The following is an 11,324-nucleotide window of genomic DNA, read 5'->3' as shown; positions in this document are numbered from 1 at the left end:
TTTTCATGACCTTGACACTTTTGAAGGGAACTACTCAGTTGCTTTGAGAATCTCTCTCAGTTTAGGTTTGTCTGTCGTTTTCTCTTGATTAGACTGAGGTTATGCATTTTTAGCAAGAATATTATGGAAGGGTTCTGCTTTTCTCAGTGTATCATGTTGAGAGGTAGGTACATGATGTCGCTGTGTGTTAATACTGGTGATGTTAAGCATATCATTTAGTTGAGATAGTGTTTGCTAGGTTTCTCACTGTAAAGTTACTATTTTTTCCTTTCTTAGGAGAGATACTTTGAGACTATGCAAATACCCTGTTTCTCCTCAAACTTTCAACCACATTGGACTTCCCTGGTGGCGCAGTGGTTGAGAGTCCGCCTGCCGATGCAGGGGACGCGGGTTCGTGCCCCGGTCAGGGAGGATCCCACATGCCGCGGAGCGGCTAGGCCCGTGAGCCGTGGCCGCTGAGCCTGTGCGTCCGGAGCCTGTGCTCCGCAATGGGAGAGGCCACAACAGTGAGAGGCCCACGTACCGCAAAAAAAAACAAAACAAAACAAAACAAAAAAAAACTTTCAACCACTAAGCACCCATCAGTGGATCTGGTCTGTCACAATTACTTTGTGATTTTCTAAAGGTGATTTTCTATCCATTCATGTAAATTTTTGAAGGCAAAAAGAAAACAATACTACATACTATTTGTAGACAGACATATATAAAGGTATGGATGCTAGACTGAAAGAACAAACCTTATACACAGTGAATACGGACTAACGTTTTCATTTAACATTGTTAGAAATCTAAAAGAAGGATTCAGTAAACTAAAGCAGTGGCTCTGAAAACTTTGCACAGATTAGAATCACCTAGGAACCTTTAATACTATTGATTTCTTGCTTCTACCACCAGACATGTAACTTAATGGGTATGGGTGTGACCTGGCCATCATGATTTTTAAAAGCTCTCTCTAATAAGCTCTCTCTCTCATGATTTTTTTTTTTTTTTTTTTTTTTTTTTTTTTTTTTGCGGTACGCGGGCCTCTCACTGTTGTGGCCTCTCCCGTTGTGGAGCACAGGCTCCGGACGCGCAAGCTCAGCGGCCGTGGCTCACGGGCCCAGCCGCTCCGCAGCATGTGGGATCTTCCCGGACCGGGGCACGAACCCGTGTCCCCTGCATCGGCAGGCGGACTCTCAACCACTGCGCCACCAGGGAAGCCCTCTCTCATGATTTTTAAAAGCAGAGATTGAAAACCACTGACTTAAAGTAAATAAGATATTTGTGGAAACACAGTAATTCATGATTTAAATATGAGAGAACACAGGTTATACAGTTGAGTAAGCACTCAACTGTATTCTTTTTTTTTAAAAAGTGTCAAAAATTAACATTCACCTTGAAAAAAGTGTCATGCAACTACAAAGCTGGAAGATTAGGGGAAAGAAAATGATGAATTCAAAAACTCAAGAGTATTCAAGGCATTAATTCCTTACAAATTCCACTCACCTAAAACAGGCAGAACGTAATAATTTAAACATTTATAAGTTAAAACCATAACATGCCAGAAATCACTTTACCTTGAAATGGCTTTTGTACAGTCCTGGAACAGATAACGCCAAATTAAAAATAGTAAATGCATTGTCTCACACACACACACCCAGGTAAGTACCATATTAGATACAAACACTAGAAGTGGAGTATGAGCAGGGAGCAGGGATTTAAGTACAGCAAACATTTCCTAAATATACAACACCAAAACGGATATTCAGATTTTAACTGTTTTAGTTTTCAGTTTATGTATTTTGCTGGAGAAAGCAAGAGTTTTTTAAAGATGAAAAATGAAACATACTCTCTGCCAAAACCCTCCTTTGGGAATAAGGATTACACTATTTTGAAGTCATATAAATATTATATATATATGATATACATATATATATTTCATATATATGATATATATATATATTTCATATATATGATATATATAGCACTTCAAATCATCAAAACTGTACAAACCTTCGGTATTTGCAATTATTCATCATTAACGATCTCGATTTACCCCAATCTTTACAAAACAAGTTTGGTGCCAATCAGGTGATAACACACCCAAGGAAAATACGTACAGGTGAAGAGGGAGGTTTAAGAGCTACCATGTTTTTTCCACAAGAAAAATCCTCTTAAGAGGCAATACCAGGGCCTTTTCTCTCTGTGAGCAAGTATTTCTATTTCATGTAATTTCGGCCCAATGTTGTCCCCAGTCACTGCTATATTATTATACAACCAATAGCCAAGGCAACATGAAAAGTCTAAAAACAGAGATACAGAACGGTTCTAAATTCTCTTACCAACGTGACAACACTTGGCAAAACCGCCACCAGCGGACGCCACCGATGCTGGACTCAGTGTCCACTGGAAGGACGATGAAGTGATCTTGAATATCCGTCCCCTTTCCGGGAACGGATCAGTCGGTTTCGAAAGAGATTTATTACCGGCAACGACGGAGAAAAGGACCTAGGCGCGCAGACCTGGCAGCAGCCGGCACAGCCGGGCGGGTCCAGCCTTAGCCACCGAGATCTGCGCACAGCCTTCCCGACAATTAATCGCCGCGCGCGCCGCTGAGGACCGTTGACGCGCCTGCGCACCGCGGCCCCTAAGTCTCTCGCTCCGCCCACCAAGGAGCAACCGTCAAAAGGAAGTCGCCACTTCCGCGGGCGCATGCGTACTGGAGGGTCGGGCGCGTGCGCAGCGCTGGCTTTTTCCCGGCTGGGTCTTCTGCGGCTCCCACTCCTCCTCCCGCTCCCCACCGTCCCCCTTAAGCCCGCCGCGGCCGGGTAACCGCGTGTGGTCCCGCCAACGGAGCGGTCTGTGCCTCGTGCTTCCGGGACGTCCGTGGTGCGCGCTTGCGGCGCGTGGCACTAGTCATGTCGATGGATCAAGTGAACGCGCTGTGCGAGCAGCTGGTGAAAGCGGTGACGATCATGATGGACCCCAGCTCCACCCAGCGCTACCGGCTAGAAGCCCTCAAGGTAGCTGGAGTCTGTCGCCCCGGGCCTGCTCCGAGACCCTCCCCCAGCCCCAGCCGTACCGGCGCAGCCCACGACCCTGGCCGTCTCCCGCCCACGCGGCCCCTGGACCTCGGTCCCCAACCCCTGGGGGCCCTCCCCTCGCCGCTTTCCGCGCCTCTTCCCACTCCCCGCCTTCTGTGCGCGCCGCGCCTGCCCTTCTCCCGGGACGCTCTCGTCCCTAGCTCTCTGTGGCCGTCTCATCTCACCACCACTTCCCACTGCCCTCTCCTCCCCCTTCGCCACTTCTGTTTACTCTTCTCCGTACCACGACCCCCTCCACAGACGGCTGCACCCACTTTATTCCCTCAAACCCCACATCCCGGCATCCCCTCGCTTTCCCGTAGCGCACGTGTCCAACCCGTGTCCAACCCGTCCCCAACACCGGCCACATTCTTTATAGTCTCCGCTGCACTAAACGTTTCCTTGCTGACCCACTCCTGACCCGCCCTAACCGAGCTCCAGCCCCTCTAGTGCCCCTTTACTTAACACCCTTACACCTCTCTATAACCCACTTCTGTGTCTTGGGTATTTCTGGCCTAATTCTCACCGCCCCCCATGTTTTTTATTGTGCGATATTCTTAGGCTGTTTTGCGCAAAGATGAACTTCTACCACTTACTTTGCATTTTAACAAGGGTCTTTTGGTTTCCTGAAAGTAGTTTTCTTGACTGTCGGACGCTGTGCTACCGGGACTGACTCTTGTGGTGTAATTTGGGAATGCTAATACAAAACCAATGGGGATGCTAATACAATTCGAGTTTATTTCCCCATCAAACAATGTATGTGGGCTGTGAGAAATGACCTCTAGGAAGAAGTGTTTGTGCCGTGCGTATTTTAAGAGATGTAACTTCATAAAGTAGAGTGAGCATCACTTGGAGGAAACTTTACAATATATAGATGTATGCCACAGGATTTGGAATCAGAAATATTTGGGTTCTATTAGTTTCTCTTTTACTATGAAATATTAAAGATAGACACAAAAGTAGAATACTGCAGTGGTCTTGTGTATACCTAAACTCAGCAGCTGTAAAGATTTTACCACATTTGCTTTATCCCTCCCCCCACCAAAGATTTTTAAAGCAAATCCTAGAAATTGTCATTTTACCTGTATACTTCAGGGGTGTATCTCTAACAATTTTTTACTCATTTATGTCAAATTTATTTTTTCTAACACTAATTGGCCATTGCATGGGAAATCTGGAACTATCAAAGTGAAAGGAATGTTTATCAGTTCTTTATTCATATAATATTGATCTAGATTTTGCAGCTTAAAAATATAGCTCAGGTTGGAGTTGAAGATGAATTTTTTTCTTAGTCCACACTCTCTCTTGGCTCCTAAGGAAAACACTAACTTTTCTTCTTTTCAGTTTTGTGAGGAGTTTAAAGAAAAGTGCCCTATATGTGTCCCCTGTGGCTTGCGGTTGGCTGAGAAAACACAAATTGCCATCGTCAGACATTTTGGCCTTCAGATCCTGGAACACGTTGTCAAGTAAGGAGCTTTTGGACCTTACCACTGAAGTGTGTGAGAGAGCAAATCTTTATTCCTTGTATAACTCATAGAGGTACTGTTTAGATGAGTAGAAAAGAGCAATCCCCAGGGAGAAAGGAATGATTCCTGAGAGGTTATCACAACCTCACGGGAGCTCTCATTCAGAACTTAACCTTTCTCAAGTTTCTTCATCTGTGTAAAGTGCATGGTACATACTAAGCATTCTGCAAGTATTAGCTCATAGTCATTTAGCTAGCATTTATTGAGCTCCTAATATATGCCAGCAGACCTCAGAGTTTTTTTAGAATAATGCAGTGTATAGGTAAATGAATCTCTGATTAGGCAACATGCCTTTAATTTCTTTTCTTCTTTTCTTTTTTAAGTTTGACTGTGAATGGCAAATTCTAAGCAAGATTATATGAGAATAACTGAAAACCCTTCCTACTTGAGTCTCCTACTCCCAGTGCCTATCAGAAGAATCAGCTTTTAAGATTTAGCCACAGTTTTTCTGGAATTGTGCTATTACTTCCCTAAGCCAGTTCAGAAAGGAAGTTAGTGTTTTCAAATTCTATTTTCTGAAAATCAGCTACATTGTTGCAGTTGTCCCAGGTACATATTTGCTTTTGGTCTGTCAAGAAAATCAAGGGGGAAAGCTCATCTGTGCACAGATCCTGTGTGGATTCTAATTAATGGACTACTGCCTATATAAAACTTTTTTTCTGTTAGCATTTTGGTTAAATGTGGACTGTTTCTGTCCATTCTTTGAAGGATACCAAAATCCAAAGTATAGTTTCTTAATGAAATCACCAGCATAATTTTAACACAGGAATCAAAGCTAATCTCTTCTGAAGAGAAGACTTCTAATTTGGTTCTGTTGACTTTATGCATTTTGGTGGCCAGGTTTCGGTGGAACAGCATGTCTCGATTGGAGAAGGTCTATCTGAAGAACAGTGTCATGGAGCTGATTGCAAATGTAAGGAATGGTTGGTTGGAAGTCTTGTGTTTCCGAGGTAGTTTAGACAAAGTGTGACTTTTCCAATGTAGCATTTGTGTAAAAATTCACTGCTTCTACATAGGTCAAACAGCATGCTTTATATAATATTAAATGTTACCTTCAAGATAAAAAGAACCACCATCACTAGAAATCACAGTTCATCACGTTTCTCTTACTGGATTTAATTAATCCCTTATGTGTTGACTTCTGTTTTTAAAATTATGAAGACAGGGCAGAGAGATTAAACATTTTCAGCAAATGAGTAAGAGTCTTAGATTAATCAATTCTAAATTAGATTACACTTTGCTATTTGTTTCCTTTTATTCTAAAGTGAATTACTTTATGATATTAGCAATAAAAAACATGCTGAATGAGTTTGTGTCAGGAGTTAGCATATGACTTTGAACATGTTTAGAATCCATAGCCTTTTATGTCTGTTTCACAAAGGGCATGAAAAGGGGAATTCACACCCCTTTTCCTCCTCAAAGTCTAGTGTCATTAATAGAAAAAAAAATATTCCCTTCAAAATTATTAACTTAGGGGCTTCCCTGGTGGCGCAGTGGTTGAGAGTCCGCCTGCCGAGGCAGGGGACGCGAGTTCGTGCCCCGGTCCGGGAGGATCCCACATGCCGCGGAGCGGCTGGGCCCGTGAGCCATGGCTGCTGAGCCTGCGCGTCTGGAGCCCGTGCTCCGCAACGGGAGAGGCCACAACAGTGAGAGGCCCGCGTACCGAAAAAAAAAAAAAAAAAAAAAAAAAAAAAAAAAAAAAAAAAAAAAAAAAGGAAAAAAAAAAAAAAAAATTATTAACTTAGCTAGCTAAGGATCTGTATTGTATTAATTCTGGGGAAACTTGATAGAAGTCATAATTCATTAGTCTTGATATCAAACTTCAGAAGAGAGTCCCAGTAATGGTCTTTAGAACTATTGGTAAAATATTCAGTTGCTCCTTATTGTCCCACTTTATCAGCCTCTCAATGTGTTCCTTATTTCCATACTTTTCCACCCTCCCCTCTTACAAAATGAAAACAGTCAATATGAGAGTCTCTTCAGTTTGTAAAGGAGAAAAGCAGTGATGTCTTCCTTGCTCCATGAGACAGCCATTTTATTAGCTGATGCAACCCTCTGTTAAGCTTTAAGTGGGAAGGATGATTAGTGAGAATTCAGGACAGGTGACTCAGATATGGAGAACAGGTTTGTTTATTCTGTTTAGTTTAAAAGTAGGCCTGCTCATGAGTTTCGTACACTTTTACAGCCCACTTTTTCCCTTGAATTCAGTCTTGCAGACCTCTTAATATCTCTTACTCTTTTTCAGGGAACACTGAACATTTTGGAAGAGGAGAACCATATTAAAGATGTTCTGTCTCGAATTGTAGTAGAAATGATCAAGCGGGAGTGGCCACAGCACTGGCCTGACATGCTGATAGAACTGGACATTCTTTCCAAACAAGGGGTATGTAGTACAGCTGTATCAATTCAGGTTTTTGTTTTTGTTTGCTCTGCAGGGTTTTTTTGTTTGGTTGGTTTGTCTTGTCAGCAGAAAAGAGCCTTTGGTCACATTTATAATGAAAAACATATTTCAGTTTCATTTAACTACCTTCTCTCTATTGGTATAGGAAACACAGACAGAATTAGTGATGTTCATCCTTTTGCGACTGGCAGAGGATGTAGTGACCTTTCAGACGCTTCCCCCTCAAAGACGAAGGGATATCCAGCAAACATTAACTCAGAACATGGAAAGAATCTTCACTTTTCTTCTTAACACACTTCAAGAAAATGTAAACAAGTACCAACAAGTGGTAAGGGATAAATACCACCTCCCTGAAGTTCTATTTTCTAATATGAGTGGGTTTGTTTGTTTTTTACAGTTAATCCTTTAGCAAGAAACTAGGGTGTTCAGTTTAGTAAATGGAACGGCTATTTTATAAGCAAAAAAGAAACAAAGATGACAGGAAAAACTGGAATTAATTTTCTAAGAAGCTCAATTCAATGAGTTTCCATACCTACCAGAAAAAAATAATTCCTTTTATAGTAAGAAAATTCCTAAGAAAATAGTATAAAAATGAAGGTTAATTTCTTTCTTTGTTTGTTTAATTTATTTTTAAAATTTTGGCCATGCCGTGCAGCTTGTGGGATCTCAGTTCCCTGACCAAGGATTGAACCCGGGTCACGTCAGTGAAAGCACCGAATCCTAACCACTAGACCACCAAGGAACTCCCTGAAGGTTAATTCTTAATATTTGAAAACCCAGATTGCTGATAGGTCAGGATAGTATCCCTGTTAAATTTCGATGTCCCATTTAGTCTTGTTCCCTTTTGCAGTGGAAACTGTGCCAAGTTTTATTAATCTTGATTACATGATTCCTGGTATTTCTTCCTGATGAGGTTTTTCTTCTGCAGAAAAAGGCAAACCAGATACTGTCTTTCCAATCATTGCCATTTTTAGCAGAGAGCCTTTGGAAGAAGGCCGTGTGAAAGTTAATCTAGTACCGTGGTTCTCAAAAGGAGGGGCGATTTTGCCCCCCAGGTTGTCACAACTAGGGGTTGCTACTGGCCTCTAATGGGTAGAAGCCAGGCACAATGCTAAACATTCTATAATGCCCAAAACAGTCTTCCAAAATAATTTTCTGATCCAAAATGTCAATAGTATTGAGGTTTCAGAACCCTAATGTAGAATCCTCATACATGCTTATTTCACACACAAAAAATCATTAAAATTTGGGTTGCCAGGGGTTTTCTGCCCCTGACATCTTCCTTAAGTCTATTTTTTCAGGGGAGCACTAGATACTAACACAAATGATGACAAGGTACTATTGGTGTCAGGGTAGGGAGAAACTCACAAAGAATACCTAATATATGCTATATACTTTTTTTTTAACATCTTTATTGGAGTATAATTGCTTTACAATGGTTATATACTTTTTCTTGCTTTACATGTTATTTAATCCTCAAAACAACCCTAAGAGTCAGAAAGTATTGTCTCCATATTATGGATGAGGAAACTGAATTTCAGAGAATAATTATTGAAGATCCCCTAATAAATGATTATAGTGGAATTCACGCCCCATTCTTTTTACCAGAATGGACTCTTTCCCCCAAAATATCTCCCCGAGATTTTTTTTTTTTTTTTTTTTTGCGGTACACGGACCTCTCACTGCTGTGGCCTCTCCCATTGTGGAGCACAGGCTCCGGACGCGCAGGCTCAGCGGCCATGGCTCACGGGCCTAGCCGCTCCCCAGCATGTGGGATCTTCCTGGACCGGGGCACGAACCCGTGTCCCCTGCATCGACAGGTGGACTCTCAACCACTGCGCCACCAGGGAAGCCCTCTCCCTGAGATTTTACAAAAGAAAATATCAAAGTATTTGCATTTAAAAACCTATGTGTATTGAGGGTGAAAGAGGTTGGTGTTTTTTGGGTTTTTTTTATTTTTGGCCGCGTTGGGTTTTCATTGCTGCACAGGCTTTCTCTAGTTGCGGCGAGTGGGGGCTACTCTTTGTTGCGGTGCATGGGCTTCTTATTGCGGTGGCTTCTCTTGTTGCAAAGCACGGGCTCTAGGCGTGCAGACCTCAGTAGTTGTGGCTTGCGGGCTCTAGAGTGCCGGCCCAGTAGTTGTGGCGCACGGGCTTAGTTGCTCCGCGGCATATGGGATCTTCCTGGCCCAGGGCTCAAACCCGTGTCCCCTGCACTGGCAGGCAGATTCTTTTTTTTTTTTTTTTTTTTTTTTTAATTAATTTATTTTATTTTTGGCTGCGTTGGGTCTTCATTGCTGCACGCAGGCTTTCTCTAGTTGCCGCGAAGGGGGGTTACTCTTTGTTGCGGTGCGTGGACTTCTCATTACAGTAGCTTCTCTTGTTGCGGAGCACATGCTCTAGGCACGCGGGCTCAGTAGTTGTGGCTCGCGGGCTCTAGAGCGCAGGCTCAGTAGTTGTGGCGCACGGGCTTAGTTGCCCCGCAGCATGTGGGATCTTCCCGGACCAGGGCTCGAACCCGTGTCCCCTGCACTGTCAGGCAGATTCTTAACCACTTTGCCACCAGGGAAGTCCAAAGAGGTATTCTTTTCATTTTCCCCTAGGAGATTTAATCCCTAAGAGACATGAACAAATTATGAATGCTTCAGTGCCCTAGAAATCTAGCCAACATGCCAGAGCAGGGCCGGTTGATGATGGTCTGACACAAGTTACAAGTACATCCACTGGTATTTTTCTTTAGCCTTGGTGTCTATTATCTCCATCTGTTAAACCAGGCCACCAGGACCAGAGCGCACCAAGGGACATCTCTTGTACCTGAAACTTCTCAGTTTCCTCATAGTTCCTTCTCTGCTTCCATCCCTTCACCTTCCCACCTAGGGAGTAGGCTGAATGGTAAACAAGGATGGGATGAGTAGGCTTACTCCTGGCTCCATCACCTGGCTCCTGTACTGGTCCCAGGGGGCAGGAGGATAGGATCCAAATGGGAATGCAGGATTTGTTGGAGGAGATGGTGAAGGCTGGACTTGGCTGTTGTTGCCTGGATCCCTTTCCTTCTTGGGCAGCATCAGTAGATGGTGGTGAGAGGGTTCTACTCATCTCTGCCCCATTAACACCGCTCTTTGACCACTGATGGTGAGGGCTTAATACTTGTTCTTTGTTAGAAAAATTACTTTTTGAAAGTTGAGAAAAGGAATTGTAAAACAAATCCTTTATCATGCTAATGGTGGTAAGTTTTCAAGTACTTCAGGAGTTGTTATTCCTGCTTGTAAAATTATAAATTGTATAATTTACTGAACAGACATTATTTTGGTCTATTTAGCATTTAATATTTTTGTGTTTGTGGTTTTCCTACAGTTATGTCCCTACATGGTCATAAATTGTACTCAGTTTAATTTTTTTTCTTGCTTTTTTCCATTAACATTACATCATTTCAGTATACCTTTGCCAGTTATAATTTGTCTCTATTTTAATATAGAAAAAATGCTAATACTTTGATTTAAACTATATTTCTTTCATCACTAGCAATGTTAAGCCCGCTTCATTGTTCATCTGTTAGTTGTATTTCTTTGTAAACTGTGTGTGTTGAAACTGTCTTGTGGATCTTAATGTTCTAGTAGATTTTGTCATATTGCTGAAACTAAAATAACCCGTCATCCTTTGGGAGAATATCAGTTTTGTGTTCTTAGTAAAGTTGTCTTCTTTTCCAAGATTAAAAGTTGAGTATTTAAAGATCATTGTTCAAGGGCCTAGATTATGGGGGTGGAAAGTTATTACATAGCCTTTGCTCTTTAAAAACATTTAGATCCTTATACTTCTTTTCTTTCAGAAGACAGATAATTCTCAGGAGTCAAAGGTAAGAGCTCTTGGAGTTGGAAGGAGGCTTCTTTGAGGCTTTCAGGTACAGGGATGCATATACCTAGTGGAGGGTGACCTCGGCCTTGGTTTTTTTTGTTTTGCTTTTGTTTTTGGCCGTGCCGTGTGACTTGTAGGAGCTTTAGTTCCCCGACCAGGGATCAGACCCATACTGTCAGCAGTGAAAGCAAGAAGTCCTATCACTGGACCGCCAGGGAATTCCCTCAGCCTTGGTTTATTTGATCATTGAGCTATGGTGGAAGGGAGTTAAAATGATAATATCTGAGATTTCTTGAAGGACGTAAAATGGCCACACATGCCAATATAGTCTTACTGATGGGCATCAAGAATGCCATCATTTGATAAGTGATTGTGTATCAGAAGAAAACCTTTGAGTTGCCTATCAGTAACAGTTGCATGAGTACATTTTATTGTTTGTTTTTCTTTTTAGAATTAGAAAGTAGAAGGAGCTCGGGTATAATCA

General features: G+C 42.3%; 1 protein-coding gene across 1 annotated transcript in view; it reads left to right on the top strand.

The window, feature by feature from the left end:
- Positions 1 to 2,897: 2,897 nt before the first annotated feature.
- XPO5 (exportin 5) overlaps positions 2,898 to 11,324 on the top strand; it is a gene marked incomplete at both ends in the record, with an annotated part of 46,904 nt that continues 38,477 nt past the window's right edge. The window contains 6 exons of the mRNA XM_079713157.1: positions 2,898 to 3,002; positions 4,407 to 4,528; positions 5,429 to 5,501; positions 6,834 to 6,971; positions 7,135 to 7,317; positions 10,815 to 10,841. Coding sequence (XP_079569283.1) covers positions 2,898 to 3,002; positions 4,407 to 4,528; positions 5,429 to 5,501; positions 6,834 to 6,971; positions 7,135 to 7,317; positions 10,815 to 10,841 — 648 coding nt within the window. The remainder of the gene's footprint in view (positions 3,003 to 4,406; positions 4,529 to 5,428; positions 5,502 to 6,833; positions 6,972 to 7,134; positions 7,318 to 10,814; positions 10,842 to 11,324) is intronic.

The sequence above is a fragment of the Hyperoodon ampullatus genome, assembly GCF_949752795.1.
Source record: "Hyperoodon ampullatus genome assembly, chromosome: 10".
In the NCBI taxonomy this organism is placed as follows: Eukaryota; Metazoa; Chordata; class Mammalia; order Artiodactyla; family Ziphiidae; genus Hyperoodon; species Hyperoodon ampullatus.
The sequence above is the reverse complement of the archived record's forward strand: the minus strand, read 5'-3'. Positions and strand labels throughout refer to the sequence as shown.